Genomic DNA, 20528 nt, shown 5'->3' on the forward strand with positions numbered 1-20528 from the left:
TTTTTTCCAAGCTGTAAAGTTCCAGGGGTAAAACCAAGGTTCAGTGTCAGAATGAAGAAACAGAAGCAGTGGAAATGTTCAAGTGGTACAAGAAAGATTTGGATGCCAGTTTTGCCATATTCTAATGACACCTGGCTACCGCACTCTAAGAATGTGTCATTGAAAACAGAAGTGTACTGGAAACCCCTAGGAAGGGTGAACAGGCAGATTAACCAACAGATATACAGACCCAAAGCAACATCAGAATGATAGTTCTTTCCCATTGGCAAAGAAGCAAAGATCACTAGCAGTCCCTACATTTTCCTTTGATCGCCTTCATTATTTAAATCAACATTGGTTTTCCCAAAAACCTGAAATTTCTGATGTTTCGAATCAGTAGGTGGGGGAGGGGGAAAATCATGTGACATTGAAAAAAGCTCAAGCAGCACATGTACTAAACACAAATAGCCAAGAGGTAGGTGCTAAGTGGGAAATCTAAACCAACCATTAGAAACTATCTGGAGGCTGGCACCAGTTGCATTCAGGAAAATAACCAGCAAGCAAATGAGGCTACTATCTGTACACCAGAGTCAAGCAAGCTACTCACCGGCACAATGCTTCTGCATCAAAATGTTTGGAATGCCTATTGTCTATTATGACTATTTCATGATTCTTGTCCAAGAAACATTTCAGTGCAGCCTCAGGTGTCTGTGCCACATTGCACTTGTACCCTGCCCGATCACAAGCCCAATAGAATCCAGCACTCTGGCTATCTTCCTTGGGAAACACTAGAAGCACCTGGAGGAAAATAGATTCATATACTTAATAGCATAATTTAATGCAGTAGGTTTACAAGACGAAGTGCCTGCAACAGACATTGAACTTAATGTCAGACTTGTTAATATCAGAAAATGCCACACTCTTCTGTGGAGACTCAATTCCTTGCATCATAAGTAGAAAAAAATTGAGAGGACCAATGTATTTTAAATTGCAGCGATGTGAATTGGTGGAGGGGTAATGCCTGTAATAGGATGCTGACCAAAGTTACCTGGACAACCTTTTCTTCTCGTTTTTCCAGTTTAAATAATTGGTCATCGTCCACGAGCCTTCACTACATTTCTGTCCTTAATTACTGCCCAAACTATATAAATGTTTCAGCATTTTCTAATTTTATTTTCAGCATCTAGAGACAAGAGACTGCAGATGCTAAAACCTGGAGCACAAACTACTGGAAGAACTCAGTGGGTTAAGCAGCATCATGGAGGCAAAGGGATGGTCAAGACCCTGCATCAGGACTGAGAGTAGAAAGGGAAGACAGGCATATTAAAAGGTGAGGGGCAGGGGCGAGGCAGGGGCTGGCAGGCAATAGGTGAAACCAGGTAAGGGGGGTTAAAGCTATATAGTTATATAGCATGGAAACAGGCCCTTCAGCCCAACTCATCCATGCTAACCAAAATATCTGTCCAGGTTAGTCCCATTTGCTTGTCTTTGGCCCATATCCCTCTAAACCTTCTCTATCCATGAACCCGTCTAAATTTTTTTTTAAGAAAGGTGGTGTAATTGTACCTGCCTCTACAGCTTGTTCCATGCACCCACTACGTGAAGCAGCTTCCACTCAGGTGCCTGTTAAATCTTTCCACTTTCACCTAAAATCTTCTAGTTTTAGACTTCCCCAGCCTGGGATGGAGGGCAGATTGAAACAGGTGGGGAAGGGGATAGGAAAAGTAAACCAAGGGAGAAGAAAGAAGAAACCCAGATGAATAGCTGTGGGCAGCCTCTAAATATTTTCATTACAGATTTAAGAAATTCTACTTGGTTTTCTTCTTTTGGCTCATGGCTTGAATTTAGATTTGCAGCTCCAGCAATTGAGGTTCAGTCCTGGCCTCCAGTGCTATATAAAGTTTACACATTCTCCTTGAGAGGTCTGGCTCCCTCCCACATCCCAAAGGTGTCTGCGTGCGAAATTAATTGGATACTATGAAATGCCCCTAGTATGGACAGTTGGCAAGGAGTTTATTGACATGCTAGAGAGCAGAAGTTACAGGGAAATGGGTGGGTATCGATAGGAATGCTCCAAGAGTCAGCATAAACATGTTAGGCCAAATGGCCTCCTTTTACGTAAAAGAAACAAAAATAAAATGAAAACAGCATTATAGGCATAGGCTTCATGAGCTTCCCAACACAGAGTACAGCACAGGAACAGGCCCTTCAGCCCACAATGCTGAATTAAACTAATCCTATCTGCCTGCATGTGATCCATATTCCTCCATTCCCTGCATATTCATGTGCCTATCAAAATGCCTCTTAAATGCCACTAATGTATCTGCTTCCAGCACCACCCCTGGCAACACATTCCAGGCACCCACCACTGTGTTTAAAATCTTGCCCCACACATCTCAGAATCGTAAAGTAATAGAGCACAACAGTACAGAAACAGGCCCTTTGGCCCATCTAGTCCATGCTGACCTGATCCTCTGCCTAGTCCCATCTACCTGCACCTGGATCATAACCCTCCCAACCCTTGCCATTCACGTACCTATCCAACCTTTTCTTAAATTTTACAATTCAACCCACATTCACCACTTCCGCTGGCAGTTCGTTCCACACTCGCACCACCCTCTGACCTGAAGTTTCCTCTCAGATTCCCCCTAAATATTTCACCTTTCACCCTAAACCTATGACCTCTAGTTCCAGTCTCACCAAACCCAAGGGGAAAAAGCCTGCATGTATTCACCCCATCTATACCCCTCAAATTTGTATAGCTCTATAAATCTCCCCTCATTCTCCTGTGCTCCAGGGAATAAATTCCTAACCTAATCAACCTTTCCCTATAACTCAGATCCTCAAGTCCCGGCAACATCCTTGTAAACTTTCTGCACTCTTTCAAACATTGATATCTTTCCTGTAGGTAGGTGACCAGAACTGCGCACAATACTTGAAATGCAGCCCCACCATCACCTTGTACAACTTCAACATAACATCCCAACTCCTGTACTCAATGCCCTGATTTAAAAAGTCTGAAGTGCCAAAAGCTCTTTACGACCCTATCTACCTGTGATGCCATTTTCAAGGAATTATGGATCTGTATTCCCAGGTCCCTTTGTTTACCACACACCTCAGTGCCCTACCATTCACTGTACAAGTCTTACCCTGGTTTGTCCTCCCAAAGTGCAACACCTCACACTTGTCTGCATTAAATACCATCAGCCCATTTTCCCAGCTAGTCAACATCATGCTGCAAGCTTTGAAAGCCTTCCTCGCTGTCCACTATGCCCCAATCTTGGTGTCATCTGTAAATTTGCTGATCCAGTTTACCACATTAATATAGATGATAACCAACAAACAACCCAACACCAAACCCTGCAGCACACCACTAATCACAGGCCTCCAGTCAGAGAGACAACCGTGTACTACCACTCTCTAGCTTCTCCAGCTAAGCCAATTTGAACCCAATTGGCTACTTCATCCTGAATGTCAAGTGACTTAACTTTCTGGAGCAGCATCCCATATGGGACTTTGTCAAAGGCTTTGCTGAGGTCCACGTAGACAACGTCCACCGCCTTTACCTCATTAACCTTCTTGGTAACCTCCTTGAAAACTAAGATTGGTTAGACATGACCTACCACACACAAAGCCATGTTGACTATCCCTAATCAGACACACTCTCTCTCTCTCTCTCTCTCTCTCTATCTATCTATATATACACACACACACACACACTTGTATATCCTGTCCCTTACAATACCTTCCAATAATTTACCCATGACTGATGTCAGGCTCACCCTGCCAATATTCTTAGAGCCTTTCTTGAACAACAGAACAAAATTAGCTATCCTCCAGTCCTACGGCATGTCACCCATGGCTAAGGACATTTAAAATATCTCTGCCAGGACCACTGCAATTTCTGCACTATCCCCCCCCCCACCCACCCCACAAGGAACAAGGGGACACCTTGTCAGTCCCTGGGGATTTATCCACCTTCATCCACCTCAAGACAGCCAGCACCTTCTCTTCCATGATCCAGATATGGTCCATGACGTCACTACTCTTTTGCCTCAATTCTATAGTCTGTGTCTCCAGAGTAAATATGGATGCAAAATATTCATTTAAGATCTCCCCCATCCCATTTGGCTCCATGCATAAGTGACCATACTGATCTTCAAGAGGAACAATTTTGTCCCTTGCTACCCTTTTACTCTTAATGTAGCTATAGAAACCCTTGGGATCATCCTTCTCCTGGTCTGACAGAGCAACTGCATGTCCTTTGTTATCCCTCTCCTGATTCCTCTCTCAAGTGTTCTCTTGCATTTCATATACTCCTCAAGCACCTCATTTGATCCTAACTGCCAATACCTAATATGTGCCTCCTTTTCTTTACCAGTGCCTCAATATTCCTTGATAACCAAAGTTCCCTAAACCTGTTAGCCTTGCCTTTTATTCTAACAGGGACATACAGATTTTGTACTCTCAATATTTCACTTTTGAAAGCCTCCCACTTACCAAGCCTATCTCTGCCAGAAGACAGCCTATCCCAATCCACACTTGCAGATCCCTTCTGATGCCATCAAAATTGTCCCTACCCCAATTTAGAATCTCAACCAGAGGACCAGTCCTATCCCTCTCCATGATTATCTTGAAACTAATGTAATTATGATCGAGATGCAAAGTGTTCCCCTTCACTCACTTCTGTCACCTGCCCTGTCTCATTCCCCAAGAGGAGATCCAGTGTCACACTTTCTGGTTGGGACCTCTACATATTGATTAATGAAACTTCCCTGAACGTATTTGACAAGCTCTATCCCATCCAATCCCTTTACAGTATGGGAGTCCCAGTCAATATGCGGAAAGTTAAGATCACCTATCACAGCCTTGTATTTCTTGCAACCGTCTGCTATCTCTACAAATTTGTTCCTTGGAATTTCAGTGACTATTGGGAGGTCTATAATATAGTCCCATCAACGTGGTCATTCCTTTCTTATTCCTCAGTTCCACCCACATTGCCTCAGTAGACAAGCCCTCCAGCATGTCCTCTGAGCACTGCCGTGACATTTTCCCTGATGAGTAATGCCACCACACAACCCCCCCCAATACCTCCCTATCATGTCTAACACATCAGAACCCCAGAACATTGAGCTGCCAGTCCTGCCCCTTCTGCAACCAAGTCTCACTAATGGTTACAACATCATAATTCCATGTGCTGATCCATGCTCCAAGTTCATCCAGCTTACTACAATACTCCTTGCATTGAAAGAGACACATCTCAGAACACGTCCCACCACGCTCATCAACCAGTCGATTTCTGTCTTTGCTTGTGGACATAACATCTACTTTCCCCACAGCCACTCTACTTGCTGCCCTGCCACTCTGGTTCCCACCCCCTGCAACTCTAGTTTAAACCCTATCCCCTGAGCAGCATTTGCGAACCTTCCCAAAAGGATATTGGTTCCCCTCCAGTTCAGGTGCAAACTGTTCATTTGTACAGGTCTCCCCTGCCCTGGAAGAGAGCCCAATGATCCAAAAATCTGAGGCCCTTCCTCCTGCACCATCTCCTTAGCCACATGTTAAACTGCACTCTCGTCATTTCTTGCCTCACTAGCACGTGGCACGAGTAGCAATCCTGAGTTCACCACCTTGGAGGTCCTCTCTTAACTTAGCACTTAACCCCCTCAACTCACTTTGCAGGACCTCATCACCCTTCCCGTCTATGTCATTGGTACTGATGTGGACCATGACTTCTGGCTGCTCACTCTCTCCCTTAAGAATGCTGTGAACTTGATTAGAGATACCTCTGACCCTATAAACTTTCCTCCTCTCACCTTAAAGTGGTGCCCTCCAGCATTTGACTTTCCTACCCTTGGGAACACTTATTATCCATCTTATCTATGCCCCTCAATTTTATAAATTTCTATCAGGTCTCCCCTCAGCCTCTATCGCTGCAGAGCAAACAACCCAAGTTTGTCTCACCTCTCCTTATAGTTAATACTCACCAAACCAGTCAGCATCCTGTTGAATCTCTTCTGTACCCTCTCCAAAGCCTCCACATCCTTCCTATAAATACAGCAGCCAGAACTGCACACAATACTCCAAGTGTTGCCTAACCAAAAAGTTTTTTTTTTAAATATAAAAAGCTGCAACATGGCTTCCCAACTCTTGTACTCAGTGCCCCAACTGACGAAGGCAAGCATGGCATACACCTTCTTTAGCACCCTATGTGCTACCACTTAAGGAGCTATGAACTTGAACCCCAAGATCCCTCGGTACATCAATGCTCCTAAGAGTCCTGCCATTTACTGTATACTTTCCTTACATTCGATCTCCCAAAGTGCAACACCTCACATTTGCCTGGATTAAACTCAATCTGCCATTTCTCCACATCTCTGCAACTGATCCATCCTGCTGTATTCTTTGACAACTTTCTTCACCTTCCACAATTCCACCAATTTGTGTTGTCTGCAAACTTACTAATCAGCCCATTGACATTTTATATACATGACAGAGATTCCAGCACTAATCACTGCAGAACAGACCTCCAGTCAGAACATCAGCCCTCCACTGCTACCCTCCGTCTACTATAGCCAAGAAGTTTTGAATTCATTCTACCATGCATCTTAATCTTCTGGATCAGCCTACCATGAAGGACCCCATCAAATGCCTTACTCAAGTCCATGTAGACAACATCCACTGCCCTACCGTCAATCATCTTCATCACCTCCTCAAAAAAACCTCTATTGTTTGTAAGACATGACCTTCCCCACACAAAGCTATGTTGACTGTCAAACCCATGCTTTAACAAATGGGAGTAAATCCTATCCCAATCCTCTCCAATAGCTTCCCTATGATTGATGTGAAGCTCACTGAGCTACAATTTCCTGGATTCTCCATTGCCCTGGATTAACATTGTCATCTCTACAGTCCTCTGTCTAGAGAGGATATGACCTTCGTCAAGGTCCCAGCAATCTCCTCTCTTACTTCTTACGGAAGGGTTTGGATAAACTACACCTTTCAGGTATTGACTCCCCATCAAACGACTGTACAAAGCAACAATTCCACACTGTGTTACCAGCCGAACTGAACAATGAGACACGCAGCTTATTTAACAATTCTGGTCAAAGCCTACAAGCTCATTCCAGACAAGCCATTTAAGTGGTAAAACCACATTCATCAGTGGCAACTTAATTCAGTTTCGCAAACACAGTTAATTCAAGCTCAAATTCAGCACATCTTTTTGAACTTGAAGGTTAAGTTTTTAACCAGCTCTTATAAATGAATCAGATGAGTGAAAATTCAGTCCAGTACAGGGACCCAAATTCAAGCCACGAGCCGAACAAAGAGGGGCCACCACCAATAAAAAGTAGAAAGACAGCAAGGAGAGATTTACTAATCTGAGCAACATCAACTTTTAAAACAAAATTATATAGTTATAGATTTCATAATAAAAAAATATTTAAACATTATTGGTCAAGATAAGAGCACACGTTTGGGGATAATGTACTTGGATAAGGGAATGGCTAACAAAACAGGATAAATGGGTCCTTTCAGTTGTGCACTCAGTAATTAGCAGGATGTCACAAGGGTCAGTGCTGGAGCCTCAACTACTTACAATCTAAATTAATGATTTGAATGAAGGAACCACGGCCAAATTTGCTGCTGAAAAAGTTGGGTAGTTGAGTAATCTGTGAGGAGGACACAAGGATCCTGGAAAGTAACATCAGATAAGTCAATTGAGAGGGTAAGAAAGTGGCAGAGTATAATGGTTTTCAATACAATCTGAAAAGACCAAGGATTATTTCTTTCATAAAAGGCATTCTTTCAAATTTCTGCTAATATTGCAAAAATTAACAGTCAGCCAAGAGATCATAAAAACTTTTAGAAAAAAGCAAAGGAAGACTGATGAGATAATAAATGGGGAGAAAATAGAAGGAAAGTAAACCTGGATGAAAAATAAAAGACAATAAGTAGATACCAAAGGAAGAGTGACTAAAGTAAATATTGGTCCCTTACAGGATGACAATGTGGGTTAATAATGGAAAATAGGGAAATCAGAATCAGAACACTTTGAACTAATATCTGGTATTCATCTTTATGATAGAAAACACAAAGCACCCAATAACAGTAGAAATTTAGGGACAAATAGGAGATAAGTACACCAAACAGAGAATAAGTACTAGTAAATTAACAGCTGAAATATACTCAAGCCTGGATCCTGACACTTTAAAAGCAATGGCTGTAGAGAAAGTAGATCCATTGGCTGTGATAGAACAAAGAGCAGTACAACACAGGAACACAACCCCTTCAGTCCACAATGTCTGTACCGAACACTATGACAAATTAAACTCTCTTCTGCCTGCACATGATCCATAATCCTCCATATTCATGGGTCTATCTAACAGACTCTTAAACATGACTATCATATCTGCCTCCACCACTACCCCCAGCAGTGCATTCCAGGCACCTACCACTGTGCAAAAAATTTGCCCCACACATCTCCTTTAAACTTCCCCCTCTCACCTTGAACACAAGTCCTATAGTATTTGACATTTCTACCTTGGGAAAAATGTTCTGTCTACTCTATCTATGCCTCTCAACTTTATAAACTTCTATCAGGTCTCCCCTCAGCCTCTGATACTCCAGAGAAAATTTCAGAAGGGTACTAGAAAATTGGAAAAAACACTCCTATCCAAGAAAGGAGAAAGAAAGCAGAAATCTTTGTGCTAGTTAGTCAAAAGATGTATCACTAGAAATTGCTGGAAGTAATGGCAAGGCATTTGGAAAATCTTAGTATGGAAGGGAAAATACTTGATAAATTTATCAGGAACACTGAGGATATAGCTGGCATGGTGAATAAAGGGAAACCAGATGTATTGTATTGGGATTAACAAAATGCAATTGAAGTAATATTACCACAAAGATTTGTACCCATACATTCTGGGCTTCCCTTAAAATGTTATCACTTAGTTTATGTTGCTTTTCATTCTTCCTATCAAAACACTGTGCTTCACATTTCTCTATGTTACGTAGCATCTGCCACAGGCTTCTCTATTCCACGTCTGTGATCTAAAAATCAGTGATTCATTACGTTCATAGTTTACTACAATTCCAAGTTCTGTGCCATCTGCTATCTTTGAAGTTATTTCCTGAACACATGGTCAAGACCGATGTATAACAATAGTGCCAGGGAGTATCGTGTTATATTTCCCTCTACTCTGAAAAAAGTTCATCCATACTTTGCAATTGACCCTTAATCAATTTTAATTCCACATTCCCTCTACAATGTCCCTTTAATCCAATGGATTCTAGTTTTGATGAGGTCTATTATTTATTGAATGCCTTTCGAAAGTCCGTAAACATATAAAAAGAACTACACAAAACTCAAAATGCTCTCAAAGAATTCAACTTAATCAAACTTACTTTCTTTTCTCAATTCTGCGATAGTTGTCATTTGTTAACCCATATTTTTACAGGTGACTTTATTGTATCTGAACTATTTCCCACTACCAGTTTATCACTCTCGCTGTTTTAAACATGGATGTTATATTTGCAATCTTTTCTGTTTTCTAACACTGTTCTAAGTAGGACTTGAAGAATACTTAGACCAACAAACTCAGGTGCATTCCTTCTGAAACAGTGTTCTCTTCCACTCTGAGCATTGTTAGCCTTTACAACATTGACATCTTTTTCCAAAGACATAAGGGTTAGGAAGTTGTGGGCATGCTATGTTGGCGCCGGAAGCGTGCCAACACTTGCAGGCTGCCCCCTGAACACTCTACGCAAAAGATGCATTTCACTGTGTTTTGATGTACATGTGACTAATAAAGATCTTATCTACAAATAATGGATTAGGTAACTACATAAAACATTGGACTAAGTGAGCCATTTTTGGGTTAGCAAGCTTTAACAATAGGATTCCATGGGGAGCAGTAATGGGGCCCACAAACTACTTATAATCTACATAAAATTAGATGAAGGGAAGTTAGAAGAAATACTGTATACCATAGCCAAATAGGCCAATGATACAAAGACCAGTGGGAAGAAAAGCTGTGAAGACTGTGTGCAAAGAGAGTGAAGCCGCTGAGCAAAAATTGGAAGGGTACAAATGTAGAGAAAAGCGAGGTTATATAGCTTGATGAGAATATAAAAGCAGGACATTGTTTAAATGGAAAGAGACTACAGAATGCTGTTATAAGACTATTGAACAGACATCTTGTACAATAAGATGAACTCATCCTCACAATCTACCTCGTCATGGCCTTGCACCTTATTGTCTGCCTGCACTCTAACACTATATTCTGCATTCTGTTATTGTTTTCCCTTGTACTACCTCAATGTACTGAGGTGATGAAATCTGTCTGAATCTCAGTACCTGACAATAAGCCATTTAATCTAATTTACATACCAATCTGTATGTCTTTTTGCACAAAAGATGAAGTTAGCCTATGTAAACAGCTGGTAATAGATCATTTCATCACACCAGTGCATTGAAGCTGATTTAAGAGTAGAATGATTACAATAGAAGTAATGAGTTGACCTGCAGAGCAGCTGCAACAAGTCGCCACATTCCGATGCCATAAGTAGAATGAGAGATGATTCTACTGAAACATAGAAGATTGAGGGGGGAGGGGGTGCAGGCTTCACATGGTAGATGTGAAGATGATATTTCCCGTCATGGGGAATCTAGAATGAAGGGGCAGCATTTCACAATGAGGTTTTGCTCATTTAAGATGGACATGGAGGAATTTCTTTTCCCAGAGCATCACAAATCTTAATAACTAAGCAGACACCCATGGAGACAGTATGAAGTATATTCAAGGCAGAAATTGATAGATTTTTGCATTATAGGGAAATTGAGGGTTAAAGGGTAGGAGTGTAAACAAACTGATAAGAAAGGGGAGTTGAAGCCAACGATCCAATGAGTGGTTTTACTGAATGTTGCAGCAGGGCCATTCCTACTCCCATTTCTTTCATACCTATGATCAAGACCTCCACCTCAAGGCTTTAATTCTCAGCTTTGGGCTTCATTGTGCATACCTGAATGGCATCCTGTCGGATCTTCATTGGTCCAAACTGAACCTCAGTCACTGCTCCCTGCAGAGTAGAGAAACAGCACAAAATAAAAACCAGCATTTTGGCAACAAGGATTTGCACTGTTTTCTTTTGGCAGAACATAGGGGCACGACATAATTATGTCCCTACTTTACATCACAGTCGTACTTGATCAAGTTCCATTAACTGAAGATTCTACAGAGAATCAGTTGAGCTTTGGTGGGGAATGAGGCAACAGCATTCTAACCTCTCCTCTCCCATTCATTTTGGATCTACTTGTATCGTCACACAGAATTATCCACCCTTCTCTCCAGGAAGGAATCAAATATACCAGTTCTAGCAATCAAAGCCCACAATCTTAAACTAATCAGGGGTCATCCCCTTTGGCCAAGTAAGATTTTCCTCTTCGTGACTCTGGAGAATGTAATAGTGTAGTAGAAATATACATAACTCTCCAATATACTCAACTGAAAATACAAGACCAAAGTGTATGAATTGATGTACAGATCTACAAAAGAACTAAATTGTTGTGAATGGAAATGAACTTCAAAATAAGTTTGTCAAAAGATTTCCGTGACCATGAAGTTAGAGATTAACCTTCATCCAAAGGATCACAAAAAACCTCACACTTAAATTATTATTTTAATTCAGAAGCAGACAAACTTCAGGAAGCTCAGAGTTAAATAAATAAAATATGCAATCCGATAAAACACTTTCATTTACTGAAACTGTAATGAAAACAGAATTTATTACACATGGCAACAAATCACTCATCTCAACCCTTACCCACCCCATCAACTGTAGGCAGCCTTGACCACAAAGAACAAAGGGAACACCATGGACAATATCACTACTTGCAACTTACACAGGATGTCTTGGAAGACATTGTCTGCTCATTACTGCTTGATCTAAATCCTGAAACAGCAACAGCCTCACCACGTGGACTGTAGTGATTCAAAGTGGCAGCTCACTGCCACCACCTTAACGGCCTTGATGCATAGGAACAGAGGTCTACTCATAATTCACATCAACACTCCAGGGCAATAATTGAGAGTGCAGGATCATTGAGAGTGTGGGATCATAGATAGTGCTGCCTTTGGATGAGGTGTTGAAATGCACCTTGAAGGACATGGACATTATATGAAAATATAACAAACGGGAAGAAGTCTCTGATAAACTGCCAAACATTTATCCATTAATATAATCAAAATGATCACGCAATCAGCAATCCTTCACAAATGGATCCTGCCATGAATAAACTATTCATCAGGTTTACTTAGAAAATACTCATTTCCAAACTTTAAAGCTATTAAGAGTTTTGGGCTCTCCTGTGAATGGGTTCAATCCTGTGAGAATATTGAGACTGAAATATAAATCTGACAATGTTAAGGGATATGGAACTGTTAAAACCAAGCCAGTCCAAGTTTAAACACATCCCAATTTTTTTTTAAATCACCAGTTGGAGATGAGTGAACCAGCAAGTAGTTGGGGCACAGCAAATTGTAGCAACAGGATTAGGAGGCAAACCAGGTACAATTCTACCGCAGTATGCCCATTTAGTTGGTCAGCAGTCCAAATCTAGTCAATTTGACACAGAACTTAAAAATATATTAGCAAAATACCACTCATTCCAAAAGCAGCTACATGCCATGGTCTTAAATGTTACAATTCAACCCGTATCCATCACTTCCACTGACAGCTCATTCCACACTTGCACCATCCTTTGAGTGAAGACGTTCCCCCTCAGATTCCCCTTAAATATTTCACCCTAAACCTATGTCCTCTAGTTCTATTCTCACCCAACCTTAGGGTGAATGCATGCAGGCTTTTTCCCCTATCTATACCCCTCATAATTTTGTATACTTATACAAGGTCTCCCCTCATTCTCCTGTGCTCCAGGGAATAAAGTCCTAACCTATTCAACCTTTCCCTACAACTCAGGCCCTCAAGTCCTAGCAACATCCTTGTAAATTTTCTCTGCACTCTTTCAAGCTTATTGATATCTTTCCTGTAGGTAGGTGACCACAACTGCACACAATACTCCAAATTCGGCCTCACCAACGTTTTGTACAACATCCCAAATACTGTACTCAGTGCCCTGATTTATGATGGCCAAAAGCTCTCTTTACAACCCTATCTACCCGTGATGCCACTTTCAAGGAACCATGGATCTGTATTCCCAGGTCCCTTTGTTCTACCACACACCTCAGAGCCCTACCATTCACTGTGCAAGTCCTACCCTGGTTTGTCCTCCTAAAGTGCATCACCTCACACTTGTCTGCATTAAATTCCATCTGCCATTTTTCTGCCCATTTTCCTAGCCAGTCAAGATCATGCTGCAGGCTTTGATAGCCTTCCTCGCTGTCCACTATGCCACCAATCTTGGTGTCATCCAAAAATTTGCTGATCCAGTTTACCACATTATCATCTAAATCATTAATATAGATGACAAACAACAGATCCAGCACTGATCCCTGTGGCACACCATTAGTCACAGATAGAGAGAGAACCATCTACAACCACACTCTGGCTTCTCCCGCTAGCAGTCTAATTGCCTACTTCATCCTGAATGCCAAGCGACTTAACCTTCTGGAGCAGCCTCCCATGCAGGACTTTGTCAAAGGCCTTTAGTAAGTCCATGTAGACAACAGCCACTGCCTTTCCCTCACTGACCTTCTTGGTCACCTCTGACTAAATTTACAATATCCCTCATCATCCAAGGTTTGAAAAATTTGCCATCCACAAATTTCCTCACAGGATTATGCTGGTCCTTAATTCTGACCAGCTGGCCTTTAAACAACTCCCACATCAAATGTGAACTTGCCCAATAACAGCTGCTCTTAATCTGCTCTCCCAGCTCCTGCCTAATACTTTTGTAATTAGCCTTCCCCCAATTTAGAACTCCCTCTCCCACCCCACCCAGTCCAGTATTATCTTTACCCATAACTATCTGAAAACATACAAAGCTAATAATCACTGTTCATAAATATTTTCCCCACTGAAACTCCAATCACCTTGCCAGGCTCATTTCCCAGTACAAGGTCTAGTATAGCCCCTTCCCTGGTTGGATTATCCACATAGAGAAACAAAGGTCTACAGATGCTGGAATCTAGATGAAAAATATGATGATGCTGGAGGTACTCAGCAGGCCAGGCAGCATCTGTGGAGAAAAGCAGGCAGTCAATGTTTCGGGTCAGGAAGGGTCTTGACCCGAAATGTTGACCGCCTGGATTATCCACATACTGTGTCAAGAAATTCTCCTGGATGCAACTAACAAATTCTGCCTATCTACACCTCTGACACCAAGGGAGCCACAGTCTGCATCTAGTTTGCATCCAAAATCAGATTTTTGAAACGCGGTGCCAATATTTTAGACTAACCAGAATATTACACACTGGAAACTTAACTTCAGATCAGTACACAGTATTGTCCACATACATCTGAAGCTCCCAGGTACTGTTGAGCCACACCCCCCTGAAGCCATTAACTTTTCTCAGCAATCTCTACTTCAATTTCAGCAAAATATCCAAGCTTCACATTAAAGCCCAGAGAGAAGCAGACTATAACAGCAATCTGTGCTCTGTTCCAGCAATCCATTACAATGCTTGCCCTTCAAAAGAAGAGTCACTAGCCAGCAAAGCTCAAGACTGGTCCCCAACCAGTACACCAATCTGTGCTGAGAGTACAACCTCCTCCTGCCTAGAGAAGTGAGTTAATCTCTCTGCTTTTGACCCAATGCTCCACACCACTTAATTCCTTGTGATTAGTGACAAATTTACTGCCTGATATATCCACACTGACATCACAGTCAATAATCATCTTGTGTATACTTGTCACAAAACACAGCAAATCTGTATCTGCACTGACAAGCAAATGTGATCTAACTAAACTCAAAAACCAAAGCTACAGGCAAATGTCCCTGGCTGTGTTCACTAGCCCCTACCAGACATTATTCAACAGAACTGCCAGACTCTGTCACAATGCAAGGATAAGGGGAAATTTCACTTGATAAATGACTCAGTACTGTGCCATGCCATTCTGTTTAACTTAGCCCAATTCCTAACCAACACAAGCACAAGAAATCTGGCACAGAGTGTTACTGAGAACATATCTGACAGAGTAGCACACATAGAATTAGAAACATGTAAATATAAAGCAGAATGGATAAGCAGAGAGAAAGTAAACTCACCATCGCTGGGAGTGGAGGGCATACCTAAGCCTGACCCACTGAGCTTGTCCTCCTGCTCTATATTTCACAACTTCTGCATTCTCCTCTAGGTTCTCACTATCTGCTCCCATTTACTCAATGGCCACACAGCCTTGTTTATAGCTTATTCCTATGGTCACCCTATCAGAAACATACACCTTATTCACTGCCCTGCAGTTTTACAAGCTTCTTTTGTCTCCTTTTCAGTTCTGATGTAGAGGCTCCAAAATGAAACACTGATTCTCTCTCTTCCAAGAGCAAAGACTGATCTTTGTATCCTCTTTTGACCAAAATTTGCTTCCACACCACATCTCCTCCCTTAGCAAGTGCCTGGCTCCCTTATCCCACATTTCAGTCACACACTAAGCGTTTCTCAAGGTATTGTTCTCATTACATCCCAAGATCCACACTTTGCACTTTACACCAGCGTATACATGTTCTTGACCTCTCTCTACAACATCTCACTATCTGAGAGCTGTTATGGTCCACTGATACACTATTTTCCACTGCATTCAGTGCCTCAACAGACAATCTTTTTCCTTCCAAATGTTAAAGATTGCAAACTCCATGCCATGTTTTCATCATCCTATTTGATCTTCCCCTCTGACCCCAATCAGTCCTCGACAGTCCCCCTACATCCAAAATGTAGTGGGTTAGGAAGTTGTGGGCATGCTATGTTGGTGCCAGAAGCGTGGTGACACTTGCGGGCTGCCCCCAGAACATTCTATGAAAAAGATAGATTTCACTGCGTGTTTCGATGTACATGTGACTAATAAAGAAAGCTTACGTAATAATGCATTCAGAGCCCAATGTGACATTAAGCTCTGCTGTTGCCTCTGTGCTTATTTCTTTGGCCGGGAGTCTTCACTCCAAATTGAGGCCTCCCATCTCCAGAATTGTTATCGGCACCACATCGTACCCCAAAATGATGATCTGTACCCGTAGTTCACCAACATTATTTACGACACCCCACATAATTACATACTTGCGTCATACACCAGATTTTCTTGTTAATTTCCATTTACACTGACCCTAATCAAAATAAGGATGGGGTCCTATAACTTGAATTTAGGAAGCCAGGTAGCAGATTACGACCTTGGTGAAATTTTTTTTTAATCTCTGGATTAACACTGGTGCTACATGCTAGCAAGTATAGGAATAAGATGATGGGTCAGATGAATGGTTGGCTGAAGAGATGGTGCAGGAGGAAGAATACTGGATCACTGGGACCATTTTTGAGGTAGATGGGACATAGAATCTCTTGGGCTTCCCCTTTACCTTATCTGCCAAAGCCTCTTGCCTAGAACACTACGCAAAAAGATGCATTTCACTGTGTTTTGATGTACATGTGACTAAGGTATCTTATCTTGCCCTTTTTTTACCCTCTTGACCTCCTTCTTAAGAATGCTCCTACTACATCCCTTATACATGAGGGATTCACTAGATCCTAGCTGCCTACACCTGACATATGGATGAAGGGGGAAAAATGTACTGTGGCCAATGATACATAGAAAAGAACAGGCCCTTCGGCCCACAATGTTGTGCCAACATAGCTAGTCCCTTCTACCTACAGAAGGTCCATATCCCTCTATTTTCCTCTCATTCATGTGCTCATCCAAGCCCCTCTTAAAAGCCCCCAATGAATTTTCCTCCACCACCCTATCAAGCAACACATTCCAGGCATCCACCACTGAGTAAAAAACATACCCCTCATGTCTGTTCTGAATTTACCCCCTCTCACCTTAAATGCATGCCCTCTGCTATTGGATCACTCAATAATGGGAAAAAGATATTGCTTGTCCACCCTATCTATGCCCCTCAATTTTATACACTTCCAATAGATCATCCCTCAGCCTCTGCCACTCCAGAGAAAAGAGCCAAAGTTTGTCCAGCCTCTCCTGATAGCACATGCCCTCTAATCCTGGTAAACCTCCTCTGCACCCTCTCTAAAGCCTCGACATCCTTCCTGTAGTGATAGGAAAATAGGTTGATGAACAAGTTGAGTTGGGCAACAAGAGCCTGCAAAAAGGATCTTAATATTTCATATAGAAGTGTCAGCAAAATGTTGACAGATAGGAATACAATGTGGGAAAATATGAGATATCCATTTTAGAATAAGAGAAAAATTACTTAAGTGGAGCAAGACCACAATATCTGGGCAGCCTACTGCATGAAACAAAGCTGCCATGCAACTTCAGCAAGTAGAAGGCTAATGGAACACTGATCTTTATTGCAAGAGGCATGAAGTAGAAAAGTCAGGAAGATTTGATGTGACTTTACAAGGATACTGGCAAGACTTCACCAGGAGTACTATGTGCAGTCTTGGTCTCCACATTTAAGGAGAAATGCAGAGAAGGCTCATTACTTCAATGTACTGTTGTCATGAAATCTGTATGGATGGCACACAAAACATTTTTTCACTTACCTCAGTACGTGACAATAATAAATCAATTTACCAACTTACCATTGTATAAAGAGGTTAAGTTGCATTCAAGGGAGTTTGAAAGAATGAGGGGAGATCTTATCAAATCCTATAAAATTCCCAGAAGATTTGATAGGGTGGATGCCAAAAGAGTGAGAAGTCTCAAAATGCAGGAATTATGCAGTTAGGACAGAGGAGGAACAACTTGAGGGTCTCAAGTGTTTGGAATTCTCTACCCACAAGTAGAGAATGAATATATTCAAATAGAGGAATGACAGGTATTTGAATTACAAGGGAGTCTAGAGGTATGGGGGAGAGAGCAGGGAAGTGGTGTTGAAGCTAAGATTGGATTAATCATTATTTTTATTGAATGTTAGAACAGGCGAAGGACCAAATGGCCTACTCCAGCACTTGCTGGCCTTACCAGCAACATTCACATTCCACAAATGAATGTCCACTTTAAACCTAGTCATTAAAGTACTCATCATTTGTAGATTTGAGTCCTGTTATTTATCCAATATTCCCCACAAGTAGAGCAGATAATTAAGGTTACATTTTATTACATTAGTACACCAAGAGTTCCAGCTCATAGAACATAGAAAAAAAAACTACAGCACAATTCAGGCCCTTCGACCCACAAGCTGTGCCAAATATGTCCCTACCCTAGAAATTACTAGGCTTACCCACAGCCCTCTATTTTACGCAGCTCCGTGTACCTATCTAACAGTCTCTTGAAAGACCCTATCGTATCAGCCTCCACCACCGTTTCCGGCAGCCCATTCCACGCACTCACTACTCTGAGTAAAAAACTTACCCCTGACATCTCCTTTATATCAATTCCCCAGCACCTTAAACCTATATTCTCTTGTGGCCACCAATTCAGCCCCGGGGAAAAGCCTCTGACTATCTACCCGATCAATACTTCTCATCATCTTGCATACCCCTATCTGGTCCCCCCTCATCCTCTGTCGCTCCCAAGGAGAAAAGGCCGAGTTCCCTCAACTTGCTTTCATAAGGCATGCTCCGCATTCCAGGCAGCATCCTTGTAAATCTCCTCTGCACCCTCTCTACGGCTTCCACATCCTTCCTGTAGAGAGGCGACCAGAACTGAGCACAATACTCTAAGTGGGGTCTGACCAGGGACCTATATAGCTGCAACAATACCTCACAGCTCCTAAATTCAATTCCCCGATTGATGAAGGACAATACACCATATGCCTTCTTAACCAAAGAGTCAACCTGCGCAGCCGCTTTGAGCGTCCTATGGACTCGGACCCCAAGATCCCTCTGATCCTCCACACTGCCAAGAGTCCTACCATTAAGACTATATTCCACCAACATATTTGCCCTACCAAAGTGAACCACTTCACACTTATCTGGGTTGAACTGCATCTGCCACTTCTCAGCCCAACTCTGCATCCTATTTATGTCCCTCTGTAACCTCTGGCAGCCCTCCAAACTATCCACAACACCCCCAACCTTCGTGTCATCTGCAAACTTACTAACCCACCCCCCCCCCCACTTCCTCATCCAGGTCATTTATAAAAATCACAGAGTATCAAGGGAGGTAGCATGATACTGACCAGGACTCTGCACAAAAAAATTCTTAACTTCCACCCTTTACTCCTGATTCAGCATCATGCTACCTCCCTTGATGACACTATTCCTCCCTCTATCATCAGCACATGTAGTTGCAGTACCCATTATGGACTCTACATGAATAAAAACAAGCTGGCTTGTTCAGAATCTTGGGCCACATCTGATTCTGTATCCTAATGGCTTCCCAAGATTGCTCCATGATGTCACCCACAGACTAATTTACCAATTTCTTCATTCTGATGAAGATGTTTGGAAATCAGTAAAGCTGAACTCTACACTTATTTCTGTAATACTTCCCATTATCTAATTTGTGGTACAAATGAAAATGCTCCCCAAACACAATGTGGCCATGTACTCTTCAAGCACACACAGGTACCCAAAACGTCAACTCTCTCTTTGCCTTGACAGATAATGCCTGACTCAGTGAATTCCTCCAGCAGTTTGTTTTGTGCTCCAGATTACAGCACCTGCAGTCTCACGTCTCCACATCCTACAACACTCTCCAAGCATGCTTTGGTTAGGCACACACAGACACCCGTGTATTTCTTGGAGATTCTTTTACTTTTTTTCCCCTCATTGCTTCTGTAGGAGGAATATGTTCCTGATCAGCTTGCAGGAGGTTGAAGCTTAAGAGTGGCATGCAATATTTATAATTACAGAGCTGTAATTGCATCAAAAGGTCCCAAATTGTGAAACAAACAGTGGTAGATTTGTTTTGAGCTTCTCTGGATGTCCAAAATAACAGAAGCTGAAGTACAAGAATCATTGTTTAAAAATTCTTGTGCCCATTTTATGACGCCCTTCCTTGCTTAACATGCTAGATGCAAGAGAGCGAAGACAAGACAGAATTTTCAAACAAATTTAGTACAAAGTGCCATATAGTTTACTAAGGATTACTGGAGCTTGTAATCAGCTACTAATCTATTTTTTTTTGTCCTCTGAATATAGAAGACAGAACAGAAATCAGAAAATGGAAGCTATCCATAGCAGCAGAAGGGAAGTAGGGTCCTACCTGAACCATGACAGGCCACTCTTCACAGTTTCAATTAAAGATTTAGATTTTGCAATCAAAGAAACACATTTCTAAATTTAGGGATCATCTGAAATTGGACAACATTAACCAACACACAGAAAACGCATACAATTGGCAACAGATTTCAACACCAACAGGTATAAAGTATTACATTTAAAGAAAAATTAGATGTTACTTGGAGACCATGTATCCAAAGAAAAGTGAAAATTCTGGGAGTGCAAATACAGAAAAAGTCAATAAAGTCAATG

The 20528-nt window shown here is 41.8% G+C and overlaps 1 protein-coding gene across 1 annotated transcript in view; it reads right to left on the reverse strand.

Annotated features, from left to right (window-relative positions):
* The window catches only part of pde8a (phosphodiesterase 8A), a 132853-nt gene that overhangs the window by 70153 nt on the left and 42172 nt on the right, over window positions 1-20528 (reverse strand). Inside the window, exons 2-3 of the mRNA XM_052040167.1 lie at window positions 11005-11061; window positions 587-777 (exon numbers count right to left, since the gene is read on the reverse strand). Coding sequence (XP_051896127.1) covers window positions 587-777; window positions 11005-11061 — 248 coding nt within the window. The remainder of the gene's footprint in view (window positions 1-586; window positions 778-11004; window positions 11062-20528) is intronic.

The sequence above is a fragment of the Pristis pectinata genome, chromosome 28, assembly GCF_009764475.1.
Source record: "Pristis pectinata isolate sPriPec2 chromosome 28, sPriPec2.1.pri, whole genome shotgun sequence".
Classification (NCBI taxonomy): domain Eukaryota; kingdom Metazoa; phylum Chordata; class Chondrichthyes; order Rhinopristiformes; family Pristidae; genus Pristis; species Pristis pectinata.